This window comes from Phaenicophaeus curvirostris, chromosome 4, assembly GCF_032191515.1.
Source record: "Phaenicophaeus curvirostris isolate KB17595 chromosome 4, BPBGC_Pcur_1.0, whole genome shotgun sequence".
Lineage (NCBI taxonomy): Eukaryota > Metazoa > Chordata > Aves > Cuculiformes > Cuculidae > Phaenicophaeus > Phaenicophaeus curvirostris.
In genome coordinates, this window is record NC_091395.1 from 47,130,191 (window position 1) to 47,145,687 (window position 15,497).

Below are 15,497 nucleotides of genomic sequence, written 5' to 3' on the forward strand. Positions count from 1 at the left end.
TCCCTCAAACTTTTGAAAGAATTAACTATGAAAGATCTTTGCATTTCATACTCTAGTACTGTTTTCACGTTGACAAGGAACTGCATTGCATATCTTCAATGGTAAGATGGGTCATGTAGTTTGAGCCCTAAAATTCATTAGACATTACAGAAAAAGCAGCAAAGAAGGCAAAAGTCAAGCTTTAGTTTTAATATATCATTGTTTTACCATTGCTAATAGTGAATATATGTTCCACCAGTATATTTGCATGCATGAACTGTTTTGCTTCGGGCTTGAAAAAATACATATGCTCATCTGGGACTGTACAGCAAAGTCCTAAGTGGATTCAAAACGCTGTAGAAAGACGAAAGAGATCATTCTGTAGATGACTGGCCTGGAGAAGGCTCCAAAGAGATCTTATAGCAACCTTCCAGTACCTGAAGGGGCTACAAGAAAGCTGGGGAGGGACGTTTTACAAAGGCTTGTAGTGATAGGACAAAGGGCAATGGGTATAAACTGGAGAGGGGCAGATTTAGACTAGATGTAGGAGGAATTTTCTTATGATGAGAGTTGAGAGGCCCTGGCACAGGTTGCCCTGGGAAGTTGTGGATGTCCTGTCCCTGGAGGTGTTCAAGGCCAGGTTGGATGGGGCCTTGGGCAGCTTGATCTAGTGGGAGGTGTCCCTACCCATCAAAGGGGTTTGGAACTGAATAAACTTTAAAGTCCCTTCCAACCCAAACTATTTTACGGTTCTATGATGTTATTGCTAATTTGTGATGCTCACAGACTTTGGTTACAGGCCCAATGCAAAGCCCCAAAGATGATGGATTAGATGTTCCATCTCTCACTCTCTCTTTCTTCATCTCTGCAGATTTTGAAAATATCTATCCCAAACCAGGGGCCTGCTTATTTGTGTTTTCAAGGCATTGTGTCGATATCCAAATGCTATAGATCACTTTCTTGTCACGTTAATGATAAATTAAATGCATGGAGAATTTGCAGAGGGGAAAACACCTCTCTGATTATGCCAATTTCTTAGAAATTCCCCTCCTTGTAACCGAAACGATAAAAGGAAAGCGTAATGCGTGTACATTTTATTAGCTTCAGAAACAGGGAGCAAAACTGTCAGATCTTTGTTGTTTTTTTTTCCTTTCATGTGTGTCTGGGCAGGTCTAACCCTCAGGTAACGCCCTTTCTCCTTCTTCCCTCCCGCTTTCTCCGTGCACCTGTCCACGCAAGAGCGCTCCGCCCCGCGTGTGCGCGCCCGCGGGTCACCGCCTGCGCGCTCCCTCCCCGCCGTCCGCTCACATCAGAGGAAAGGTGCGAGGAGAGAGGAGGGGGGGAAGAGCCGGTTTACAATTTCAAACGCGGAGGGCTTCATTAGCATATGTCAGGGGGACCGCCGTATATATATATACACACGCGCGGGGCGTATAACCAGCACCCCGCCGCCCGGCTCGGCTCTGCCGGCTCCCCATGCTCGGGGCTCCGCCGCGCATCCCCACATGCCCGCGGGGAGGAGGAGGAGAAGTCGGCAGCCGCTCTCCGCGCCCTAGCCCGCTCGCCCCGCTCCCCCATGGCTCCGCTGGCCGAGGTGGGGGGCCTCCTGGGCGGCTTGGATGGTCTGGGGCAGCCGGTGGGCGCCCACTTCTTGCTGCCGCCCGCCGGGGAGCGGCCGGCGCTGCTCGGGGAGCGGCGGGGCGCGGCGGAGCGGGCGGGGCGCGGCGGGGCGGCCGCGGCCGCGGAGCTGGCGCACTTGCAGGGCATCCTGCGGCGGAGGCAGCTCTACTGCCGCACCGGCTTCCACCTGCAGATCCTGCCCGACGGCAGCGTGCGCGGGACCCGCCAGGACCACAGCCTCTTCGGTAGGCGGCTCTGTGTGTGTCTGCGTGTGTGTGTGGAGTGATGCCGGCGATGCTCAGCGTCGGCTTCGCTCTGGGGATGCAGCCGCGCAGCAGCGCAAGGTGGGGAGGCAGGGAGGGCTGCGCATCACGTGTGAGCTCGGAGCGGGGCGCGGGTGCCTCGCTCAGCGTGTGCTCGGTACATCCCGGCTGTGAGCACGGACCCTAATCCTGCAGGTTTTGGTGGAAAGGTCGAAAGTCATATGGATTCTTTCTGTACTCGCTATCTGTACTGGAACTTCTTGAGCCTTTGTAGGATAATACTCTTCCACTGACTGAAAAACAGGTGTACTTACAGGGAAAGTTAATACGCACTTAGGTGTTTATATGCGTTATATGTTTAGCCTGGAGAAGAGGACACTGAGGGGAGACTTCATTGCTCTCTACAGCTACCTAAAAGGAAGTTGTGGAGGGGTGGGTGCTGGCCTCTTCTCCCAGGTGACAGGGGACAGGATGAGAGGGAATGGCCTCAAGCTCCGCCAGGGGAGGTTTAGGCTGTACATTAGGAAGAAAATTTTTCATGGAAAGGGTCATTGGGCACTGGAACGGGCTGCCCAGGGAGGTGGTTGAGTCACCTTCCCTGGAGGTGTTTAAGGGACGGGTGGACGAGGTGCTGAGGGACATGGTTTAGTGTTTGATGGGAATGGTTGGACTCGATGATCCGGTGGGTCTCTTCCAACCTGGTGATTCTATGATTCTATGATTCTAAAAGGGAAGTGAAGCGTGCATTTATAGGTATAGTAGCTACTTTTTTGTAGTTCCCCATGTCTATACTTTCTTAGTAAGCGATAAGGTTGCCTACACTGAGACTTAAAGCAGAAGAATTAGTGATTTGTAAATTCAAACTCCTATGTCTAGCACTCTTAACTTACTGAGAGAGGTAGCCCTCAGAGTTTTCTATGCAGTTTACCTGCCACTTGAGCTCATTTTTGCAATTACATATAGATTGTGCCCTCGGGCATCCTGACCCTTAGGCTGCATTGAACTGCTTTGCAATGAAGGACAGAAAGTTGAGGCAGAGAGGCCTAAAGTGCCTGTTTGCTCAAATACTTAAAATGCTTCCTGGCCAACTTTCTCTGTCAATAAACCAAAAGGGAGTGAAGACAACCCCAAAATATAAATGTTTCTCAGGATGTAAGAGTAGATTCTAAATGCTTGTAGGAACTGGACAAACCTGCCATTGTCAGCTACATGTGAGTTTTTGTGTATATTGGTTTAGTGGTTGTAAAAAGGTGATTAAAGAGTTTCCTATCATCCTCCCTACAGTCAAAACAATCTTCTGGAATGACTCTTAATTGCTTTTATAACACATGGATGTTTTCAGAAGTAAAAGAGCAGTAGTCAACAGTTCTCAGAAGGAAGATTTCCTACAGCGCATAAACATGAAATAAATCTTTGCTTTAAAAGAAAAAAAAAAAGTTAGCTCCAGATCAAACATTTACTGGGCTTTTTAGAAATGTTCTTCCTTTATTCTACCACTATTCTCGGCAGGTTTGTCTGATGTGGTTGCTTTGTGGGTTGAATCACCTGCTTATTATAGTTTTGAAAAAAAAGAGGCTTTGAAAATGATACCAGAAAGACAAAATACCTCCACCTCTTTTATGGGACTTCTTACTTTAGGAACTGGAAAATTAGGATTATTTACATGCAATAGAGTTTTTAGTGCTTACTCTTTGTGAAGGATTTGTTTTCTTTGCTGCTTGGTTATATAAATAACAAACTTGCCAAAGCTCAATTAAAATTCAAAATACTTTAAATCATTTTGTAATGCAGACAGTCCATCTGTCTGAGAGTGGAAAATCATCCTGAATGAAAAAGAATAACCATAAATTAAGCAAATAGCCAAGTCATAACAAAAATCAAATACACTATTTAAATGCACTCACCTTAGATTCAGATTTTTTAAAATGTTTTGTAGCTTTGCTGCTGTACAGCAAAATCTTAGGTATGATTCTAGAACAATTTCTTTTTGAGGCTTTGTTTACATTGTTAACAACTTCCAAAAAGCCAGTTCACACATTCCCTTTCTTTCATCTTTTATATGTTCTGTTATCTGTGCATATCAATTGTTTAAATATGTTGGCATTCTCGTGCTAATTCAGGCTTCAAATAGTGCCTCATCTCCCAGATACTATATATTATTAATATATATTACATTTTTGGACAAATATAGTATAAATAAAGCTATAATCCAAACATTACCAAATTAACAGTGTATTTAATGGACATAAAAAGCTTTCACTGAAGAAAGAAGCAAGTTGTATCAAGAGGTGTGGGCTCATATACTAGATAAGATGTCTAGGAAATACTTTTTTTTTTTTCCTGTGGGTATGTTCTGTTATATAATATTCCCATCTGTACTTTGATTTCTGTTCAAGTGATCTAATAATGGATGTGTTTTTTTAAGATAATGCTATAGTGAAAGTAAAGCATATTTTCAGGTAATTCAAACCTATCTTCCAATGTTTGAGTTGGCAGTTTAGCAAATAGTGTATAATCACAGTAGATTGCAGCTGCCTAGTACTGAAGTCTTTAGCCTCAGCACTGAATAAAAGTCTTTCATTTTCAACGTAAACCCCAAAGTTTGTTAGGTGGCATAAGATTCTTGTTCCTAGATGAGCCTCCTAAGACTGCTTTCCTGTGACTGTTCTGTTCATTTCCATGCAGCATTTGAAGTTTCAGAGAAACTGGGCCACATTCATTATATGATAAACACTTTCTGCTTGTTTTCAACTGCATTTTATGTGCTTTGTGTTGTATGTTTGCAAGTTGAATTAAAGCAGTATTTATTTTTTTTTCAGGTATCCTTGAATTCATCAGTGTGGCAGTGGGACTGGTCAGTATTAGAGGCGTGGACAGTGGCCTTTACCTTGGAATGAATGAGAAGGGAGAACTCTATGGCTCTGTAAGTACCTCTTGCACGTCAGCTCATACATGTTGAGGTTTTGATTCACTACTTAGCACTATGCAGACCCCTCAAGTGCTCTTCTTAGCTTTCAAAACATTTACATCTTTTCCTGTTGAAATGTATAATATATTTTTAAAGTATACGGTGTAGCCTTGGGTACTAAATATTTGCTGGGAAAAGTTTCTCTATCCTCGTTGAAGAGAACTGAAAAGAAATATTCCTCTTAAATTATGACAAAAATAGCTAAATTAAACCAGCTATTCAAACAGCATTTAAGTTGCCTGCTATCTAATTTCCTTTTTATCAATACTGCAAATGTATCATAATGCATTCTCTATCAAAAACATTGAATGCACTGGAAGGAAGTTAAAAGGATAGTTATGGAACAATAAAAATAACAATTAGTATAGTACCCTGACTTACTTTATATATATCCTAATGCTGCTTTACAAATTGGCAGATGGTACTTACAGGCACCAGCTTTTTAATGCAGAAGCATTCTTTCAAGTGCTGGGAAAATACTATATGTCACAGTTGGGTACTACTGTTACTTTGAAATTCTGAATGGTGCCAGAGTACTGGCAGGATCTGTAGAACCGGAATGGAGTATTTGTGTTTAAGAATGATATCCAAAATTGTTTATGTATACATCCAATTTTCAAAAGGATAAAGTAGGCTTCCAAACTCAGTGTCAGGTCTATATACACTTCTTGGTTTTAATTTGTTGACAGTGAAATTAACAGTAAGGCCGCAAGAAGCCTAAAACATTTTTGTTATAATTTGTGTTTTGTGTGTGTTCAGCTACCTAGCAACAGCTTGATTTATTGTTCTTTGCTGTTTCTTTCTGTAGGAGAAACTAACTTCTGAATGCATCTTCAGGGAACAGTTTGAGGAAAACTGGTACAACACTTACTCATCCAATGTGTACAAACATGGAGATTCAGGGCGGCGATACTTTGTAGCACTTAACAAAGATGGTACACCCAGAGATGGGGCAAGGTCCAAAAGACACCAGAAGTTCACACATTTCTTGCCCCGGCCTGTGGATCCTGAAAGAGTTCCAGAACTGTACAAAGATGTGTTAGAATACAGCTGAGGAAGAGGAAACTTTGGAAAGAACCCATACTGGAGCTGTTCCCCCTCCTGCTATCATGGTAATACCAGCATGAGGAACCTGCAAAAGTCTCGGATGCCAGACTGGAAGAAGCCGCTTTGTGATAGTCAAGCTTCTGTTTTCTAACCCTTGGATTTAGGAGACAAAGCCTTACAGCTGAGAGTGGACCAGCCTCCTTCAAACCTGCTGAGCAGTTTGGTAGCCAGGAACTAAAGGGAAGCTGGAGTGTGACTTTTTTGGAAATAACAAACTCTTGACAATTTTGTCTGGATTACCTGTGATCCAAAAATTGGCAAAGAGCTACCTACATCATGTGGATGAGAGAACAGCTGGAAGAAAGAGAAAGAGATGGACTGTAAAATAGCAATAAATCCTGAGAACTGTATATGAAGTTTTAGTGGTTCCTCTTTAGTGGTGGACCTTAGATGTTGATGCATCATAGTCAGAGCTGGAACTTTTATTCGGGATGGACCTATTTATACATCTCCAGATAGCATATATTTATTTTATATATTTATTTATTGAAGAGTTTATTTTTTACTGGGATATGAAGAGAATACAAGCCCCTAACCCCAATGAGAAGTCATTTACAGTGCCAATATTTACTCTGAGTAGTGTCATGGTGCAGAAATGACATTACATTGCAACGCATCTGAAACCTGAATGTTCATATTTCATTGTTTATCAGTTACAGATAAGGTTATATTTTATGCACATACCATTGCCTTGTGACTGTCCTTATTTTGGAAAGAATGTTGGGAGTTTTTTGTTTGTTTGGTTGGTTTTTTACCTACAAGAGTGCCTTACAGATCTGTATTGAATTCAAACGCACATTTAAAAAGAGAATTAAAAATTATTTCACTTTATTTGGTTTTCTGTCATTTTTAAATGGAGACTTTGTTAACGTAGTATGTATAATGTTTCAAACCTGCAACAGCTGTGAAGTGTGTGAGACAAAAAGTAGTATTAGCTCTTGAAATCTTGATTCAGTTCACAACATGCTTGATGTTTTGTTGCCAAATGGTTCCTACTATCTTTACTAAAACACAAAGGATAATTTCTGTATTACTTAAAAATTTCAGGTAGAATTCTGATCACTATATATGATATTTTAATTATATTCCCTATCAATACGTGTTTAATGGGAAACAGTATCGGGGTAAGAAGTTTCTGAAATCACTGAATGAAAAGTTTCTGTGAGTGAAGGCTGTTTCTCCACTGAGTACAGAGGAACCTAAGGAGACTACTGTCTTGTCTTAATCCCTCCTTTAGGGAATAATCTCAGCATAAGGTTTTGCATGAGAAGTGTCAGGCTGAAGATGATCTAAGTCTCTGTGCTAGTTGCAGGTATACGAGAGGTATATTGCACTAACTTACGCTAATGCAGGACTATTGGTTATGAAGCACAAATTCATCTGCATATTGACCAACAGGATCCTGTATGATTTAGACCTAAACCTGCTGAAGCTTGCTGTTCGGTGATTGCCAGCTCTGTGGGAAAGGTTGGTCCAGGTAAAGGACTGCAGGAAAGGCAATCCAGGAGAGGGCAGCAGAGGTGATCTTACATTTCAGATGCCAACGCTCCCAGTGGGCTCCAGCTCAAAAGAAATCATTAGAGTTCAGTTTCAGTTTTGTGGAAGCATATATGGTTCAAGTACTGCATGTGCATCATTTATATCAAATAAAAGTGTTAATGAAAAGCATTTTCCAGTATATAACACACGTGCTGGAATCATAACTGTACCAGAACTACTTCCAATCTATAATGAGAAGTGGATGAGCATAGATTGCTGATGGACTGTGAACAAAATCATTTTGCTTTCTGCCAAATCGAAATTGAATACAGTTACACAAAAAGCTGTTTCAGCACTCTGTGGCTAGCAACATGTAACTTACTAAGGTTAAAATCCTCATTAACTTTTGCTGAAAAACAAGCAGTGAAACATGTACTGTGCACCGAACACAGCTTAGTAGAGTAATGTTGTAATGTGCTCCAGCTTACCACAAAATAATGATTTATGGGTGATGCTGAGTCCCACTAGTAATAGATCAATAGACGAAGACAAAAATATATACTTTAAATAGCTAAATTTTTCTTCTACATATTAAGAAGAAACAAACAAACAAGCAGTTGTTTATGTAACAAACCACTGGCTGCTAATCAGGACATAATTCCCAAGCATTTCTGGCAAATACGCTCAGTGTATAACTCATAGCAATTAAATAGTTATCTCTCATTTGATTACCAGTTTACTGTTACTCCAACAACCTCAAAAGTATTTTGAAGATGGCAAGGTCCATAATAATCCTTACTATTATTACTATTGTGAATTTTTTTTCACAGATATGATACAGTCGAGAATAGTAACCCAGCATAGATTTAAGTAGTGAATAATCAGCTGAAATTTCTGGATCCAAACACCTAGCCAGCATGTGGATGAAGAAGAAAAGTGACATGTACTTGTTTTCTTCTTGCCCCATTCCCATTTTAGATACATGCCAATTAATCCTTGAACAAAATGTAATGGAGCATGTAGAGTGGTGATGAATGACTCTACAAAACTTCCAAAGCATTAAAAAGCTGTCACAGTCTCTATTTATAGATCTGGTGTATTGCCACTGGAGAAAGATGTTGCACTTTCCCTTTCCTTTTTCATTTTGCTTGTGGCATTTGTTTTCTCTCTATTACATTTTGTCCATTATGGTCTTCAGATGCAGTTGATGTTTTTCTAGATTGAGAATGGAGGATGCAAAAATAACACCTCAAATGGCCTGTTCTCAAATGTCATTAGGCTAACAGCTTTAGCTGCCAGTGCTTGTTTTTCTGTGTGGTTTTCACTCCCACTTTGGAAAGCCCAGCTGGATAGAGAAGGAGAGACTGGTTCTGTTTAACCAGTAGAATCAATGATCTAGTTTACCACTCATTACATTTTGCATAATGCTATCATTCTGAAAGCTGTGGGCTGCTCTAATGTCATGAACAGGGTAATCTGAAGGAGGTGACATTGTTCAAGATTCAGAGGAAATCTCTGAGGACAGAGAATATGTCATATTTTGAAATAAATCCCTGCATGACCAGCTGCCTTATTTCTGCCTTTACTTTTTTACAGGGAGGAACCATTCACTGTAGTCATGTGGTTTGTATAGCAGGTACAGGTCCACTATCTGCTTCCCACTGGTTCTCCCAAGTAGCTATAAAACTTAGTCCATTGATCTCAGAGCTGGCTGGGCATTGAATGCTCCATGGCAGTTATTTATTTCCTCACCTTTTTTTTTTTTCAGCTGCTCTCTTCTCCAGGTTCTGTTGGAAATAATATACTAGTCATACAGGAGATTTTCTGAAATCCAGGAGTAATCCTAACTTCTGAGCACATTTGAAGTGAAATTGTTACTTTTATTCATCTTTGTGCTCTTGGTCAGAATGCAGAAGGTCTTCTGTGGAAGTCTTCCAGCTGTAATAATTGCAGGACATAGAGGAACCCAAGCACATCTGGAAATGGGTATTTTTTATTAGACAAGTTGATATAAGCAGGAAAAGTGGACAGCTAGTATAAAAGGCACATTTCATTGGTCTGAGCCATTTGTGTTTGCATAGAGCAGTTTGGTCCTTTCCGTATCTTCCTGCTTTCTGTCATAAACTTATTGACATTATCTCTCATGCTCAGATGTGACAGCTAGCATCACTGCTTCTCTCTGAGAGTTCAAATCATTGGTATGGCTGTGCACTCTGGTAGCACTCCAGGGTTTGCAAAATTTACTTTCTGACATGTGAGAGTCATTTAACTAGTATATTTTCATAATAGCTTTCATTTCCAGCTGTTTTCATTTCTTGATGTGCTTTGTTAACTCTTTTTCATAGCCATCCAATCTTACTTCAGTAACTTCATGAAGTTCTGCTTGAACTTAGGTCTTTACCAGCAGCTATATGACCTACGGATGCGATTATGTTGTTTTTTCTTAATTTATGTTATCATAGTAGTACCACAGTAGCATGGGTCTAGTTACATCGTTGCAAAACATGAGGTTTGCTTTGCTCCTTTTTCTGTACAGCAAGGAATTAAACAGAGGTAAGGCAGTTTTATACACCATAAATGCATCTTCACTACTACCTTAATGTACTGCACCATGCCTGTTTCATAAAAACTGAGAACATTGATGCTTAAATTTTGCTCATCTTGCTCCATATTGTATGGAAATGCTGTCACTAAGGAGATATTTTGTAAATCTCTACACTTGCTCCTTTTGCTCTTTATGTGAGAAAAAATATTGACTTTATTGCTGTTAAATTCTCTGCAATAATGTCAAAACTCAAGTTATATCATGTATCACATAGCAATGGCTGTATGAGACCAGAGTGCTGCATCTTCGTCGCATGGGGAAGTGTTAAGAATAAGATGGGTGTATATTCTGAGCATGATTGTAGAACCCTGACTAGGATTAGGACCCGAAGTCAACTATTCTCTGGGCAATTTTCTTATACGAGGCAGAAAAGTGAAGCAAACATTTCACAGTGCTGAAGAACTCAGTGGTGGAACCCTACACTTTCTGGATGTCTGCATCAACCTGCACTTTATCAGATATTTCTCTTAAAACAATTTCATTTGCAGGAGTATGTTTAGCTCTTGTGGTGAAATTGTTAGTGTACATGTTTTTAGCATTCATCTAGAAGTACGTGTGCTCATCTCAGTAGAATTCAATAAATATATTGCTCGAGAGAGAAAGAGAACATTCTGAAGTTGTTATATATAATCAAAATGTTAATCAGGAAAATTTGGTTTATGTCATTAGTTGCAAAAGGGTTTTTGATACAAAGTTTTGCAGCACTTTTGACAATGCTTTATAGGTTCTTAGCAGTCAGAGATTCATGGGAAGAAAACCAGAAAGGTGTAAAATCTTCTCAGGTGGAACATAGTTAACCATGATATCTTTATAAATAAATTGTGTTCAAATAGGAAGCTAAAACCAAAACAAAACAGGGAAGAGGTCAAACAGGTACTTCTATTGCCTGCTGGAGAGATATTAAATTTCAAACAGAAATTGATTGGCAACTTGCCAAAATAACTATTTCATCTGCAACATGATCTGACACTAGAACCATTCTGAAAGTTCAGGAAAAAGAGAAAATACTGAATTAAAGCAGTGTTGACAGTAACTCTCTGTATTTCAAACATATCCAAAATGCTATTAGTATTTTTCCCTTATTATAGCAAATTTCTAGTAAATGCAGCTCACAGGGAAAGGATCAAGAGTGTTAGAAAGGAAGTATTTTGAAAGTGAGCTTAATAAAAATTTTTCTGTGGTAAAGTCCTGGTTTATATATTTTGTCTAGTTATAGGAAAATTGAATCATGCTTTATTCACACTTAAAAGATCACAAACCACTTAATATTACTTTCACAGATGTCTTCAAGTCATCAGTATCATGTGATTTATAGAGTCCAAGTTAAGTTTTTCTCCCAAATGTCATCTTTTATATCTACATATCTACAGTAGCATATGTTTATGAAAGATTGTTTTCAAATTAGTTACAAGCGTATCCTTTGTTCCGCACAATAACAGTCTCAATGGTTGAATGTTTCAGGCAACATGTTTGTCTTTATTATTCATGCAGGATCTTCCACCTGTCTCTAATTCCAGTGTCTATAACGTGCCATAGGCACGCACGTAGGTCTCAAGGTGGGGAAATGTGCATTAAGGTAGTTTCATCTGTATATGTCTGAGATATCAGAAGGAGGTGATAGGCAACTATGCTTACACTTAAGAGTTTTTAGCAGTTGATCCCTATTGTGCCGAAGCTTCTGCGTAGGTTCATGAAGTAATACTAGCTACCAAGTCATCAATATCCTAATAATGCTAATTCTATGTCTCCTATTTTACTGGAGCCAGAAAATACAATTTCCTTATCTAGCACAGGTATGAATGGGAGCCAGTTGGCTGGAGCCTGGCATGAACATTAGGTGAAATGATAGGAAGTGTAATGCTCTCAGGACCTTTTGCAAACTCTGATATGATTTTCACAATTAGTAAATCTTCCTAGCCTACTGATCAGGTAGGTTATCAGGTTTTGAACTCCAGCCTGAAACTCTTTTCCTTTTCAGCTGGACAAAGACCATGTCTTCATCTCTTAGATTTAGCCTTACTTTGGCCATCTGTTCTTTCTGGAAAGCATAATCCAATGACTGCATGAAAAGTCAGAACTGCATTCTGCTTTTTGTTTTGCCTTTTCCACTAGCTATTCAACCTTGATACTGCTTACTGAAATCTTTATCTCTCAATTTCACCATCTATAAGGGGACGGTATTAAGCAAAACAAATTCAAAAAAGTCTTATAACAAATATAACTGTGTAAATTTGTCAAGAAATTTAACTTGCTGCAGCATGGACCTGTTAAAAAGATCTGTATCTTTATTAACTTCTAACACAAAGATATGGATGAATGCTTATAGCCCAATGTATTCCAGGTATCATTTAGGATGAGTTTTAATTTTTGAAATATCAGATGGCAGCTTTTCCTGTTCAAGAAACTTCTTGTCATGGTTCTACAAAGCCATGCTGTGTTGCTGGCCCTCCAGTCAAACTTTCAGAACTCTAGTTCTTAACAGAGAGATCAAAGTTTTCTCCTTTTATTTATTTTTTTTCTTTATGATTTAATGTAGGGATCTGCATATCTGCTTTTTCTTATCGGTCCTTTTCTAGATAATCCAAAAGAATTCCTACTCTTGCTATATATATTCCTCTTTGAATAAAAACACAGTAGATTTTTGCTGTGAGAGGATTACTTTGTTCAAACTTTCCTTAGTGGCCTACAATCCAGTACTTAACAGTCAACAAATGACCAGCAAATGCTCTTAATTCTGTGCTATTACCTTTATGTATAAACTAGAGACTGCTGAACATTAAACCCTAAATCCTATGTGGTGTAGTACCTGGTCATTTACCCTTCCCCTTTTAGGTCACGACATCATGGGTTTTGATTTCAAAACCATATAGTTTCCTGAGGTGAGTTTTGTGCTTAGTGATTGCTGATCATTGTAAGGTGCAGTATGAAGTTGTTAATTCGACTACAAGTGTCATGGCTATATTCAAATACTATCGCAAGCACCACATTGCGTTTGATTTATTACTAAAAATTGGGTCCAAGATACCCACATTTGTGTAGTGGTTGTGGTTTTGTGGCTTATAAGTTTGTTTAACTTCTCAAGTTTACTGTAATGAGGAGGTAAATTCTTTTATCTAGGAATGTGACTGCTTAACGATGTAAAGCATTCTCTGTTATGATGGTGGTGCTAGGCAAACAACTCCAGTAAGGAATACGTAGATGTTTCTGTAGGTTTTCTTTGTGGCATATACACTTTGAAAAGCTCAATTGATCCATTCCTAGCAGGGGTTGCTTTAAGCCATTCTATATGCTCTGTTTACAATTTGTCATATGATGAGTCTATGTATTTTTAAGCTGCTGCCTACTCTCATCTTCTTTAGGTTGTTCTAGGATGCATTTCTTATTCCCAAGCATCTCAGACAACAGATCACTTGCAGCTTATTAAGGACTGCTGGCAAGAGAGCAAAAATAAGGTACAACTCATATTTAGATCTTGCGTATGTTTTTTGATATTTTGTTCTTGTTGCTTTGGGGAATTAGGCAGTGCTTTCAGGGTCAAATCCCAAACCTATCTTGGCTGTGCAGTGTACTAGCCCTTACTACCTTTACTAGGTAGCCCCTTAACAGTGTTTTAAAAGAAATGGTGGCAGATGATGAATCACACATAGCACTCTCATACGTTTTCATACCAAAAAAAGAGGTGCTATTGTTTCAAAACAGCAAAACTCTTTTATTTCATGAAGAAACTTCAATAGTTCTATGAAAGATTTTGTTACTTAAAAACTTGGTGAGTGTGCCCATATGTTTTCACACAATTCTTTTATGAAGCTGGCCAGCAATGATGAAATTAGCATGTTTTGATCTATATACAAGTTGTTCATATAGAACTTGAAAGGAGTAGTTAGGAAAATCCAAGTGCTGAAACATTTAAAATATACTTTCTGGTCTCACTTTTGTGTGATTGTCAGCCAGGGACTATCACGATCAAGGTAGCTTGCCAATTGTCTGCCATAGATACATTATTTATTGCTGCAGTGGGGATTTCCTACCAGAGATCTGAAGACAGACTTTTATACATTGTTTCTCCTAGCTAACCTATTAAAATCAGCAGATGAGATCTGATAGTAAAGGAGAAATAATCAAAAGATATGTATTTTTGATCTTTGGGTTTATTTGAACTTCATTATTTTGTTCAGTTTTTTCTTTGCATAGCTGAAAAAAAGAGAAGGAAATTGGCTAGTGTTCTGCTTTTCTATATAAAATTCATATCTCTGTAATGATATTAAAATTAATGTATTTTGCTACTGACTTATGAGGTGCAATATTTATTTTTCATGCTACTAGAAAGTAGATAAATACAGTTTAGCAGGAAATTATTCTCTTTTAAGTCTGTTGGACACATATGAGAATACTCAGTTGTAACTGGCTAACATTTCTGCTTCTCTTTTGCTACAAGATAATTAGACAGGGGTCCAAAGCACTGAGACTGGCAGGATGAGGTTAACCTGCTCTGAACAATTCCCAGCTTCATGCCATGTCCCTGACTATTTACACAAACTATGCTCTCCATGCAGTTGATTCCCTCTAAACAGTTGATCTGTCAGTCATCAATTCTTGTATATATATGACCTTCTATCTTCCGTTTGCAAACACAGCTTCATGAGGAAATCAAGTCTTCCTCATTACCCTCACATTTTTAGAAATTATAGCCTCAACTCCTTAATCAACCTGTATCTCCTGCTCCATTGGAGAGAGCTGGACTTTTCCGATGTAGGCTATGCCATGAATGCTTGTGTTGTCTAGTGTTACTGTCAGAGGCAACTGTGGATTTTGAACATCTGCCCTGCTTTGTAAAAAGAGGTATCTCTTACTGCTCCCAAAGAAAACATCGCCTTGCCTCCTAAGACACACCAAACCCCTCACCCAGTGTGGCTACTTTAGCCTGAAGTGCTAACACCGGGGTGTTTCTGTGTGAAGAAATGCGGTTGAGACAGGTGAAGAAGCAAGGCTAGGATGTGCAGATGAGTGCCTGAGTACAAGCAACATGCTGAGCAGCAAAAGCGTGTGTGCAGAGAGGGGAGGAGGCAATGGCAGTCTGAGATCAAACTGCTTTGCTAACATTTAGCTCTTGGTTATATGGCTGGGAGGCAGGGTCAGAAACTATCTGGTCTGACACAAGCCTCATTAGCTGTCTGTCCTTAAAAGTCAGATGAACCTTCTGCTTTTAAAAACACTCAGTAGGATCACATGCTACTTTCCATTTTCTCTGAACTATGGCACCTGAGGCCTCTTGCGGTTCAGGTTTTCAAACCCCTAAGTGTACTGTATTTTATTTGCTGGCTAAATAGTCAAACAAGGGTAATTACTGGCAAACAAAATGATGTGTTTTCTCATGTTCTACAATCTGTGTGGGCAGTGTGAATTTATTTGGTAGGGAGTGCTGATCAAACTATAATTTTATAGTAACATTTTTTTTCTTATCAATGACTGATGATAC

The 15,497-nt window shown here is 39.4% G+C and overlaps 1 protein-coding gene across 1 annotated transcript; it reads left to right on the top strand.

Moving 5' to 3' along the window:
* The first annotated feature begins 1,366 nt into the window (after window positions 1-1,366).
* FGF20 (fibroblast growth factor 20) lies at window positions 1,367-6,654 on the top strand. The gene is made up of 3 exons (XM_069854890.1): window positions 1,367-1,844; window positions 4,682-4,785; window positions 5,639-6,654. Exons 1-3 carry the CDS (start codon window positions 1,367-1,369, stop codon window positions 5,882-5,884), a joined length of 828 nt encoding a protein of 275 aa, XP_069710991.1. The 3' UTR covers window positions 5,885-6,654.
* The last annotated feature ends 8,843 nt before the right edge of the window (window positions 6,655-15,497 follow it).

What these genes read in the sequence shown, in the direction of transcription:
- FGF20 (XM_069854890.1), top strand. Translation starts at nt 1,367, where the DNA reads ATGTCAGGGGGACCGCCGTATATATATATACACACGCGCGGGGCGTAT. An exon ending in CCAGGACCACAGCCTCTTCG is followed by an intron (nt 1,845 to 4,681) that starts GTAGGCGGCTCT and finishes TTTTTTTTTCAG; the next exon opens with GTATCCTTGAATTCATCAGT. An exon ending in AGGGAGAACTCTATGGCTCT is followed by an intron (nt 4,786 to 5,638) that starts GTAAGTACCTCT and finishes TTCTTTCTGTAG; the next exon opens with GAGAAACTAACTTCTGAATG.